Source organism: Triticum urartu, chromosome 6, assembly GCF_003073215.2.
Source record: "Triticum urartu cultivar G1812 chromosome 6, Tu2.1, whole genome shotgun sequence".
Classification (NCBI taxonomy): domain Eukaryota; kingdom Viridiplantae; phylum Streptophyta; class Magnoliopsida; order Poales; family Poaceae; genus Triticum; species Triticum urartu.
Window position 1 is genome coordinate 142,712,296 of NC_053027.1, and position 13,070 is coordinate 142,725,365.

The 13,070-nt window shown below is 48.3% G+C and overlaps 1 protein-coding gene and 1 pseudogene across 1 annotated transcript; both read left to right on the forward strand.

The window, feature by feature from the left end:
- The first annotated feature begins 2,695 nt into the window (after positions 1 to 2,695).
- LOC125515844 (1-aminocyclopropane-1-carboxylate oxidase homolog 1-like) lies at positions 2,696 to 4,262 on the forward strand. Its single transcript, XM_048681340.1, has one exon. The coding sequence runs from the start codon at positions 2,876 to 2,878 to the stop codon at positions 4,079 to 4,081; it is 1,206 nt and encodes a 401-aa protein (XP_048537297.1). The 5' UTR covers positions 2,696 to 2,875; the 3' UTR covers positions 4,082 to 4,262.
- A 3,437-nt stretch (positions 4,263 to 7,699) lies between these two features.
- LOC125516663 overlaps positions 7,700 to 13,070 on the forward strand; it is a 49,569-nt pseudogene continuing 44,198 nt past the window's right edge.

A 13,070-nucleotide genomic window follows, 5' to 3' on the forward strand; every position in this document is an offset into this window, starting at 1 on the left:
CTACGAGTGATACAGTGAAAGCGTGACGAGAGAGTTTCGTGAGCTTATATGCTGCTACCAGTCAGGTCATGTTTGGTGGACGGTTTAAATGTGCATGGCACCAACGGATCCTTTTACAGCACTCATCAAATGGTGAACTGCCAAACAACACAAATGGTATCCGTAGAGGCCGGTCGGCCAGATCGGGATGAATGGGCACGTTGGCCTCAATAATTTGTCGACTTAATTAGTTGTCTCCCTTTTTCTAGACCACCCACCTAACATAGCCATCCAGACTTAACTCGATGCCCCACTAAAAAAGAATTAACTCAGATACTCCTACCATTTCATAATATAGTCGAGTTTGCGGTACCTATGATAAAGGTGAAACGTGGAGGAAATGTAGAGTTTTCTTTTTGAGGGAAGGAGGAAATGTAGAGTTGAGTGGAAATCTTGGGGATTTCGTTTAGGATCTTGAAAGAAGTTCATTCCAAGTTTTTTTTTCCGCATGTGCCTCTTAATAGTATAGCTGTCCTTAAACTCAATGTGGATCTTTGACCCACTAAAATCCTTGAAATTACAAACTACTCTCTGTTCCCATAATTTAGACGTTTTTTTGACAAGGGTTAAAATAAAGTCTTATACTATGGGACGGAGGGAGTAAGAGATGCCTGTTACTTTTCCTTGTTCCTTGGAAAGATGGCTTTTGTAAAGATGATGTTCCTTGGAAAGATGGTTTTTAGTGGATGGACGGAGGGGTTACAGAAGGGTGTGTTATGTCGGCTGGCGGATCTTTTTAAAAGATCCACCGCCTTGCGAGCCGTCTGATTCGATAATGCGAGCATTATGTATTATTCCTTTTCTTTTTTAATTTCCTGCAACAAAACCTTTGTTGCAAAACCTCCTCTTCTCTAATTTCCTGTAACAAGAACCATATTAGAAAACCTCTTCTTCTCTAATTTTCTGCAACAAGATCTTTATTGCAAAAACTGCAACATCTCCCACAGCCGCGTCTTCTTCAACAACATCTCCAGCCACTTGCGCACTTGCACAATCATCATTCGTTGTTGTTGTTCTGCAACAACGTAACAATTCCGTTGTTGCAGAAACATGTGATGGTGGGCCGAGAGCTAGTAGTGGATGTATGCACATGGTGTTGTCTGTTTGTGGCCGCTGCCAGCGTCGGTGGTTACAAGATGGTGGCGAGGTTGATGGCGCTCCAGGACCGACATGGCGGACCTCGTCAAATCCTTTGATCCAGTCGGCGGGGAGGTGTTTGGCGGCAGATATCTGACATGGATGCGCTCGGCAGCGACGAACTACACGCAGCGGTGCTCGGCTTGGACACCTTCGCCCTCCCTAGTCTGTGCGCTGCGGGATCTAGCCATGTTCGGTTTGTAACAAAAGGCTAGTTGTAAACCCCCTTCATGAAACAAAGGATCGGTTGCAGAAACATGGAGACGGAAGGGTTACTCTCGACCGTCTGATAAAGACTGCATCCGACATACACGGAAGCGGCGTATTCGCTCGCACAGGATCAGCCGGCTGAAGGGAAACATTCTCAGAAAACAACCATTAGAAGATTCAAAAAGTATGGATGTAGGACAAAGGCGGTGCTGGTATGATATTCAATCCTCCTCATAAATTTAATTAGGCCTAGTTCTTTGGATGATTCTTTCAGAATATTGAGAATCAGACCTTCCCCCAGCTTCTCTCAGAATTTTGAACCCATATTTTTCTAACAATCCTAGCTACTTCCTTCGTCCCATAATATAAGTATTTTTGACATAGTGTAGTGCCAAAAGATGCTCTTATATTATAGGACAGAGGAAGTAGTTAGGATAAAAACAACTAGGATTGTAAAAAATATATAGGTTCATGATTCTGGAAGAAGGTGAGTGAAGGTTCGATTCTTAAGCTGTGTTTGATAGCGAAAAGTGAAATAAACTGAAGTACCCAAAACTACAGTAATTTTTGCTGTAGGTATTAGATACCATGGTTTTATCAAAACATAGTATTTTGAAGTGTTCATAATACACGGAACCTGTTTAGTTGTTGCCGTAAAACACAATATTATTACCTAGCCGTTGCGTTCAAACACTGGCAGCTACCCTACCTAGCCGTGAAACCCGAAAGCATGCTAGCCAGCCACCGCAGGTAGAACACACTCCAGGACCTAACCAGAATCAGGGCGCAAAATATGCAAGCGAGAGAGTTATTAACTCAAACAAACACCAGCACAGGGAACTAGACAGTCTGAACAATGTGCAAGAAACTTCGACATGAAACTGATGCATCCGGACGCAGCCATCTTCAGAGCAGTGGTTGATGTGCAGGCAATGTTACAAATTGTGCGGGGTGTGGCGCCGACGACAACGGAGCAGCCGACCAGCCAGACTTCAAGCAATCAACAACAGTCCTTTATTTTGCTTGAGGCCAACCTATGGGTTACAGCGGGTGCTAAAAAACTAGGATGTATTGTTATACGAGAGTAATTGCCATGCGGTTTTCTTTTAGGATCACTTGCTGTCAAACTCTATTCTTCTCTTATTTAATGGATGAGCCAAATCTTTTGCCTCCGTTTCAAAAAAAAACAGTCCTTTCTTTTCGCCTGCTCTGTTTTTAAAAAACAGGTCTGGGGTCTTTTTTATTATACAGAGAAAAAATTACGGTTTGTCAAATACTATAATATTGAAACAACAGTTTCTAGGGGCAATCAAACAACCCATTGTAAATAAAACTATGGTAATCTAAACAACTGCAGTATTTTCAAAATGCTTAGAAAATACTTTACTATCAAGCGGGGCCTAAGAATATGAAGGAATGGGTGAAAAGAACTGGACCTTAATGGCTTGTCATGATGCCGGTCGTTCGGATCCAACAACCCTAACAATGGATGCTGCGTTTTATACGCTTGTACTGCAAGGGTGCAGCACACTGTACACCCCAGCAGGCAGCAGCTGCTCACCTCTTTGCTCACGCAGTCACGCTCCAGCCTCCAATGGCCTCCGCTTGCGATCGCCTCCGTGACCTCAAGGCCTTCGACGACACCAAGGCTGGCGTCAAAGGACTCATCGACGCAGGCATCACCACCGTCCCGGCCATCTTCCGCCACCCGCCGGACACCCTGGCGCGCGCCCACGACGAAGACCGCTTCGCGATCCCAGTCATCGACCTTGCTGGAGTGACGACGGCGCCGTCCAGGCGGGCCGAGCTGGTGGCCGAGGTGAAGGCAGCCGCGGAGACCGTGGGGTTCTTCCAGGTGGTGAACCACGGCGTGCCGGGGCCGGTCATGTCGGAGATGCTCGCTGCGCTGCGGAGCTTCAACGAGGAACCGGCGGAGGCAAGGCGCCCCTACTACTCGAGGGACGGGCAGAGCCGCGTGAGGTACCACAGCAACTTCGACCTGTTCCGGTCGCCGGCGGCCAACTGGCGAGACACGCTGTACCTGGACATGGCACCGACGGGGCCGTCGCCCGGGGAGATCCCGGCGGCGTGCAGAGGCATCGCGGTGGAGTTCACGAGGGAGGTGCAGAGGCTCGGCGGCACGCTCTTCGAGCTGCTGTCGGAGGCCATGGGCCTCAACCGTGGGTTCCTGGAGCAGCACGAAGCCGGCTGCCTCGAGGGGCTGAGCGTCGTCGGCCACTACTACCCGGCGTCGCCGCAGCCGCACCTCACCATGGGCACGTCCAGGCACACCGACCCGTCCTTCCTGACGGTGCTCCTCCAGGACAGCATCGGCGGCCTCCAGGTGCTCCACCGGCAACGGAACGATGAGCAGCCGGTCTGGGTCGACGTGCCCGCCGAGCCCGGCGCGTTCACCATCAACGTCGGCGACTTCCTTCAGCTGCTCTCCAACGACAGGTTCAGGAGCGTGGAGCACCGTGTCCTCTCCAAGAGCGTGGGGCCTCGAGTCTCCGTGGCCTGCTTCTTCCGGCCGCATGGCGCGGCTGCAGCTGCCAGCGTGTGCGCCCCCATCCTCGTCGGCGACGGCGCCGCGAGTCCTCCAAGGTACAGGAGCGTCACAGTGGAGGAGTTGATCGTCCACTACAGGGACAAGGCTCTCGATGGCACCTCCATGCTTGACCACTACAGGATCTGATATCGATCTATCAAAGGCTACTCGATTGAATAAATTCTGTTATCACGGCAGCTAGCTGCAAATCTTTTTTTTTAGCATCAGTACAGACACAAGTGCTCATATACACGCGCATACACGCATCCCTATGAACGCACACACGCACACCCTACCTCTATGAGCACCTCTGAGAGACTGAGCCGGCATATCATCTTGAGATTTACGAAGTCACCGTAGGCGACGACGAAATAAATCCAGGAATAATGCGAGCACCAGGATTTGAACCCTGATGGGTTGGGAATACCACTGTCCACCTAACCATCTCAACCACAGGTTGGTTCACAGCTAATCAATGTACAACATTACATGCGTCCATAAAATGGAAAACAAGACTATGCATGTATACTTTGAACATTGGTTTCTTTTACGGGAAATAGGAGAGAGAAATCTCTTTTTTATTTTACTAGTTAATGTGTACGTGCAATGCACGTTAATTTAAAAGTATATTGAGTGCATGCGGATATTAAGTAGAATATTATTTGTGTGTTATTATGTGATTAGCATTATATTTGGCATGAAATTAAATGCATGCTAAACATGTTGAGCGCTCTTCAAGCAGTCTAGGTCGTTGGATTGATATGATTTGATGGCCGAGATTAATTGAATCTGCCCCTTTGGGTCTTTTTATATTGGTATAGATTATTGAAAAAAAATTGTCCTGGGATTTCCGACATGGAGAGCGGCGTTTTAGTGCGGGTGTGGCTAGAATTCAGTCGACAGAGACTCGGTATTACGAGCGGCATGGCTGAATGCTGCAAACGGTGACGGAAATTGTTGCAAGTAACGATAGCGGACATTGCAACCGGTGTGCCTACATGTTGCAAGCAGTGATTGTGGATGTTGCGACCGGTGCGACATGCTACAAATGATGAGTGCAGGTGTTGTGTCCGGTGAGATGACATGCTACAATCAGCAATGACAGATGTTGCAACCGATGGGAGGACATGTTGCAAATGGTAGGAATAAAAAGTTGCAAGGTCTGTTGGACGGTGCTAAGTCCAACACGATCCCCATGCAAAGATCCAACGGCTACGCAGTCAACTGAAACTTGGTTAAACCCAATCGACTGAGTTTTACCAAACCCGTTTGGTGCTCTCGTGCTTGTGCACTTGTGTGAACAGTGAATTTGATAAAAGTAGGAAATAAATTTTAAAAAACATAATAAATGAGAGACTCCTATAAGTTCTTGCAAATTTTCGCATTGAGATGACACCATAGGAGCTTGATAAAAAGGGACAAAATCAGAGCTCCAAAATGTACAAAGCGGCAACAAAAATTCAAGCCTCGGTTTTTTACCAAGCTCCTTGGACGTCTGCGCAAGAAGTGGTAAACACCTAAAAGAGTCTTCCATTTTTTTATGTGTAGAAGTATCAGCTTTTGCCAATTGTTTTGATATTTTAGTTGATTTTACAGTTCAAAAGGGGAGCATCTGAGCTCGAGATTAGCGTTGAATTTCTGACATTATATCTTTTAAATGACATTATAGAGAGAAGTATAAACCACCTACATATCATGTGCCTAGAAAAAATATGTATCGGCCATCCCTAAACCATTGGATCTAAACCGAGCAGCCCAAATAATTTTCTTCTTCTTTCCATATCTACTGCTCATCATTGTTGTCAACCGTCAACGACCACCGACGGACCGCTTTCTCCGCCCCCACGGCCTACAGCACCCCGTCCGTCATCACGTTGTCACCATCCTTGGCCATCCTCTAAACCTCCTGAGGCATCAAATTTTCTTCGACGTCCTGCACCCCCATGCAAACCCGTCAACCTTCAGACCCCCCCCCCCCTCCACATGCGACGATGTTGTGAGTTATCTCCGGCTCCGGGTCATTGTAATTTGTAACCTTGTTGACATGCTTACGGGTGTGTGCGTCAATTTATGTTTTCTTAGGCAAAAATTAAGTTTTCTTTTTTTTTGCGGGGACAAGAATTAAGTTTTCACATGGAACAAAAACTCAATTACATGTCCCTTGGCTGTTGGCACTGTAAAAAGGTAACCCCCACTCATTGACATTATGTGCTACCGCCGACAAGTGTAATGACTTGCGTTTGATTAGTCATATTTTTATTACCATGTATGTGCCCGTGCATTGTCACGGGGATCATATATTTTCTATCCTTGGACTAAAAATTATGAAACGATCCAAAATAGCTGGGACCATTTTAAAATGCAGTTTTGCTAAAGCACATCTAAATGTGCCATAAGTATTGCACATCTAAATCATATGTCATTGATCTTACATTGAGATTTGCGAGAATATTTTCTTTTTCTTTTTTTCTTTTCTCTTTATGCTTGATTCACTCACTTAGATGTGCAATAATTAGAGCACATCTAGATGTGTCCTAGACACATCCTTTAAAATGTGTCAATGATCTCAAATACGAATCCAACAGGATCAAGTTTGTCTCGTAACTCACATAGCGGTGGACTCATTATTCAAGGTTCAATGAAACCTTACATTTTTTTTGCGAATACAATGAAACCTTACATGAATCAACCGATACAATCGTTGAGATATTTGGAATGGCATCAGTCCGTCAGGTCATGCTTTTCGCTCCAGGGGAAGAAGCTACTTTGCGGGGCGGTGGTATATTTTGCAGCACTCGCAGTCCCCCACACTGCCATCGAACTTGATCTCGCAAAGCCCGCCTGTCAAGCCGGCGGCTCTGCATCGCGCCACGCAGTCCTCGCGGCTGCGGCAGGTGGGATCCGAGGCTGTCTGACACGGGCCATCTGCATAAACTAGAATTAGTAGAGTAGTATCATTAGGGACTCGTTACCCCGCAATTACAAGCGGCGTGTTGCATCATACTTTCTCCGTTCTAAAATAGATGATCCAACTTTATATTAATTTTAGTATAAAGTTGATTCTAAAATAAATGACCTAACTTTTTAAAACGGAGGGAGTACATGTCGTTTCGGATACTTATCCGGTCTTTGCAGTTAGACTTCAACCATCAGTTTTCACAAAAAAAAAATGCTTCTCAAACAGAAATTAGTACTCCCTAGTTGTACAGAGGCCGCGTCAATTAATTTGGATTGAAGGAGTGCAAATATTGAAAATATAATTCATGTTGAACTTAATTAACATTATCACTATGGTGTGTTGGGAACTTTCTATATATATTGTCGGGCCTTACAAAACTACGAGTATTGTGACGCTGTTACGGCCTCCGTTCCCCCTGGCCCAATCACCACCGACGCTGGGGTCTCGACTACTGCTGCACCCGCTGGGCCGGAACGGCCCCGTCGACAAGTCAAGCCCAACAGCCGGCTGACGGCCCAAGTCCGGGACACCACTCGCTAGGGTTAAATATCACCGGTTCCCCTCCTGCGTGGGGTGGCGTTGATGTAACTGGCTAGGCGGCGGCTCTCTTCTCCCGATCCCCCTTTCTTCCTCTGCCGAACCCCAAATCGGCCGGAATTCTTGTACCCTTGATCCTGTGTGAGAAATATTGTAGCGGGAGCCTAACAAGTGGTACCAGAGCCGTCCCGATCCACCGCCAAATTTTTCTCCCCACCATCAATCTGGCCGGCCGTTTCCCCTCTATTATCCAGACGCGGCGAGGTGCTATGGAGGAGATCAACAAGGCTCTGGCTGACCTGACGGCGGCAATCAGCGGCATGTCCGCCCAGATCAGTGAGATCCACCCGGTGGTTCTCGAGCTTCAAGGATGGCGCCCGGCGATCGAGCGATCCGTCGAAGAGTTGCGGGCGGAGGTGACCGATCTTCGCCAACACATCCAGGCACCGCACCCAGCGGTCGCGCAGGCGCCGGATCCGGCGCTGCTGAAGGAAACGACGCCCCCGATCCGCCTCTCCGACCTGCCGCCCCTGCTTCCAGACATGGCCAGCACGTCTCTCATCGACCAGGCGAGCAACCACACGCTCGCGGTGACGGCGGTCACGGGCCCGATGGCCACGGCGTCGCACATGATCTTCGGGGGAAATCGGTGGGTGAGATTCACACCCCATGATTGCCTCCGGCCACTTGTGAAAGGATCGATATGGTTGACTAGAGGGGGGGGTGAATAGGCAACTACCAATTTTTAGCTTTTCTTTACCAAATTAAACTTTGCATCAAAGTAGGTTGTCTAGATGTGCAACTAGGTGAACAACCTATATGATGCAATAACAACAAGCATACAATCAAGCAAGAGAAGTAACACTACAAGGCTTGCACAAGTAAAGGTAAGAGATAACCAAGAGTGGATCTGGTGAAGACGAGGATGTGTTACCGAAGTTTCTTCCTTTTGAGGGGAAGTACGTCTCCGTTAGAGCGGTGTGGAGGCACAATGCTCCCCAAGAAGCCACTAGGGCCACCGTATTCTCCTCACGCCCTCACACAATGCGAGATGCCGTGATTCCACTATTGGTGCCCTTGAAGGCGGCGACCGAACCTTTATGTAACGCCCTCGATGCGGCTATAGCTCCCACGTGTCGAGGCACGACTTAGAGACATAACCGCATTGAAAGCAATGTCGCAAGTCAGGCAATCATTACAACATCCCATGTAATACATAATAAAAGTGGGAGATAACATAGTTGGCTTACACTCGCCACGTCACATCAGAGTACATAAATAACATCCATCAAACAAACACTCATGGCCCGACTACGGCGCCAAAATGGAAAAGAACCCAACATGCGACAAGGCCCTGAATCGAACCCCAACTAGGCACCGCTACTGATCATCGGGAAAGGAAACATAATAACGCTGAGAGTCCTCGTCGAACTCCCACTTGAGCTCGTACTCGTCACCTGGAGCGGAATCACCTGGACCTGCATCTGGAATTATAGTATTTGTGAGCCACAAGGACTCAGAAATCTCGCACCCACGCGATCAAGACTATTTAAGCTTATAGGACAGGATAAGGCAAGTATATGTGGAGCTGCAGCAAGCGACTAGCATATATGGTGGCTAACTTATTCGCAAAGGAGAGCGAGAAGAGGAGGTAAAGCGCGAGCGAGAAACTAGAAGGAACAACCTGCGCAAGCATTACTCCAACACCGTGTCCACTTCCCGGACTCCGCCGAAAAGAGGCCATCACGGTCACACACTCAGTTGATTCATTTTAATTAATTAAGGTTTACGTTATCTACAACCGGACATTAACAAATTCCCATCTGCCCATAACCGCGGGCACGGCTTTCGAAAGTTCAATCCCTGCAGGGGGGTCCCAACTTAGCCCATGACAAGCTCTCACGGTCAACGAAGGAATAGACCTCCTCCCAAGACGTTCCGATCAGACTCGGTATCTCGGTAACTCAAGACACTTCAACAGGTTAAAACAAGACCAGCAACACCACCCGCTGTGCCGACAAATCCCGATAGGAGCTGCACATATCTCGTTCTCAGGGCACACCGGATAAGCTAAGCGTACGGGAGCCAACGTAACCCAAGTTGCCGAGGGACGGCCCCGCACGGTGCTCTAGTTTGGACCAACACTCAGAGGAGCACTGGCCCGGGGGGGTCAAAATAAGATGACCCTTGAGTCTGCAGAACCCAAGGGAAAGAAAAGGCTAGGTGGCAAATGGTAAAACCAATGTTGGGCATTGCTGGAAAAGCTTTAATCAAGGCGAAATATCAAGGGGTTCCCATTATAACCCAACCGCGTAAGGAACGCAAAATCCGGGAACATAACACCGATATGACGAAAACTAGGGCGGCAAGAGTGGAACAAAACACTAGGCGAGAGGCCGAGCCTTCCACCCTTTACCAAGTATATAGATGCATTAAGATAACATGGAAATATAATGATATCCCAACAAGTAAATAAATGTTCCAACAAGGAACGGCCTCCAAACTTCACCTGCAACTAGCAACGCTATAAGAGGGGCTGAGCAAAGCGGTAACATAGCCAATCAACGGTTTGCTAGGACATGGTGGGTTAGAGGTTCAACATGGCAATTGGGAAGCTTACAAGCAAAAGTTAGGCATCGTAGCATTGGCATAGCAAGAGCGAGCAAACTAGCATAGCAAAGATAGTAGTGATTTCGAGGGTATGATCATCTTGCCTGCACAGTTGTCAGAGTCGACTGGATCCTCACAAGCAAACTCAACGGGCTCCTCGTTAGCGAACTCGTCTCCCGGCTCTACCCAACAAGACAAACAAGCAACAAGGACACAATCAACCACGTGCAAGACCAAGCAATATGATGAAATGATGATATGCTATGCGGGATGCGATGCGGGATGCAAAATGCAAGATATGACAGGAAAAGCATGAACCTGGCCTCAACTTGGAATTCCAAGGGTGCCACTGGATGGAGGGGATGAAATCGCTTGAAAACGGTATAAAGATCATTGGAATCGGAGTTACGGTTTGGAAATGGCAAGCGTTTTAAGATATGACACCGGTCTGCGATTTACAGCAAGTAGGCATCTAAATGCAACGAAATGAACATGCTACAGCCACCAAACATGAAAACAAAATACATGTCAGCGATGTACACAAGATGCTTAATAAAACACTAGCACTGAGCCATAGGCAAATTCATCCATTAAGAGGTTCAAACAAGCATGGCAAAAATGAATATGCAAAACAGATTCCAGACTTAGTGAAATTAACACTAGCCTGAAATTTCAGATCACGAAGCCCTCTTCGGAGCAGCAAAACAACATGATAAATGACCTGAACATGACAAGTAAGAATACGGCATGGAGCTACTCAACAAGCTTAACAAAACACCCAAAGTGACCTGGGGCCAAAAGGGTTCACAAAATACTCTACCGAGCTCACGAACATAGCTCGAACACAATCAGTTTTCAGACTTAGTGAAAACTGAGACATGCAGAAATTTAACTCGCGAAGGCATGTAAACGAGCTCGATGCACTCACTAGGGTGCAAGTCATGGCAAGGCAAGCATATAACCAGCAAGAAGGCACAATATTCTAGCTACACATGGCAAGAACAAAGGCATAGCATGCATGGAACAATAACGGTAGCCTCGGCAAAATCGCAAACAAGTTGACGATCTGCCCAGATTAACAACGAAGCAAAAGTTGAGCTCGATTGAGTCAAGCTAGAGCACTCCATATATGCAAACAAAGACATGTATGGATAGAGCATAACATAAATATCAAAACTCCCTTACTGATCATCCTCAAAAGAGGCACGGATCACTAGGAAACAAGCTGGACATATAGCATCATGAACTAAAATATCCCAGACTTAGTGAAAATCACTAAGTCCCTGAAATCAGTAATCTCAGGTACCTCTCTTCGCAAGCTTGCACAAGACAACACACACATCCTAAAAATGCATGGGTGGCACCTCTGGAAAGAAGACTAAATTCTTAACAATTCATCCCAAAGGGGCACAGGCATATCATGCACGAATTAAACATGGCAAAAATGACAAAAGTGCATGATGAACTAACGGAGCTGCAATTTAACTCACGAAGCCTCCTTCTAACAGCATTTTGGGCAATAAGATGACCTCAAATGCAAATGATGCAATGGAATACAATGATGTACTCGTCGAGGCGAAGATTTCGATATATCATACGCCCAAAACAGAGCTACAGTTGCAAAGTTACGGGCGGTCAAAGTAGGCACAAAAATCAGGGTTAGGAGAAGAAAAGTCAACCGAGGAGGAGTTTGGATCTAGATCTGGCCCGGGAGCACTGTTCACGCCGGGGCATGGGGATCGAGGATGACCGGACGGAGAGCTCGCCGGAGTCGGGGAGGCGGTGGCCGGCGTCGGGGAGGCGGTGGCCGCGGGGCAGGCGGCGGCGTCCGGCGCGGTGGCGCGCGGTCTGCGGCGCGGCGGCGACGAGCGGGCGCGGGAGGCGAGGTGAGGCAGCGGCGGCCGGCGATGGCGCCCGCGGTGGCCGGCGATGGCGCCTGCCGGCTCGGGTGAGGAAGGGCGGCGCGGCGCCCCTGCGGAACTGGCCCGGCGAGGCGGCTACGGGGGCCGGGCGTGGGCCTCGGGCCCGGCGGCGGGGGCGATGTGGTCCGCGCCACGTGGCGCGCGGCGAGTGGCGGGCTGCGGCGGCGGACGCTGTCCGGCCGGGGTGGACACGTCCGTCGGCGCGGATCTGGAGTTTTTTTTTAGACTAGGGTTTGGACGGGGAAGAAGATCCGAATGGAGGGGGTATAAATAGGCATAAGTGGAGCTAGGAGAGTCCAAATGAGGTGCGGTTTTCGCCCACGCGATCGTGATCGAACGCTCTAGGACATGGAGCAGAGTTTGGTGGGTTTTGGGCCAAATTTGAGGGGTGTTGGGCTGCAACACGCACGAGGCCTTTTCGGTCCCTCGGTTAACCGTTGGAGTATCAAACGAAGTCCAAATGACCCGAAACTTGACAGGCGGTCTACCGGTAGTAAACCAAGGCCGCATGACAAGTTTCGGTCCAATCCGGAAATGTTTAATCCCCACACACGAAAGAAAGCTAGAAATGGCCACCGGAGGAGAACGAAGCGCCGGAATGCAAAACGGACAACGGGGAAAATGCTTGAATGCATGAGATGAACATGTATGCAAATGCAATGCACGTGATGACATGATATGCGATGCACGAAAAACGAGAACAACACACGAAGGCAAAGACCCGAACCCGAGAAATAAATATAAGTAAACGCCGGAAACGACAAGAGTTGGATACAAATATGGAAAGTATATCTGGGGCGTTACACTTTACAAACAAGGTTGGGGCAATCTCCACAACTTAATCGGAGGCTCCCAACAAAACCACGAAGCTTCACCACAATGGACTATGGCTCCGCAGTGACCTCAACCGTCTAGCGTGCTCAAACACCCAAGAGTAACAAGATCCGCTAGGGATGAGTGGGGGAATCGAAAATCCCTTGGTGGAAGTGTAGATCGGGGCCTTCTCAACTACTCCCGAGCAAATCAACAAGTTTGATTGGCTAGAGAGATAGATCGGGCGAAAATGGAGCTTGGAGCATTTAATGGAGCTTGAGCAATAAATGGAGCT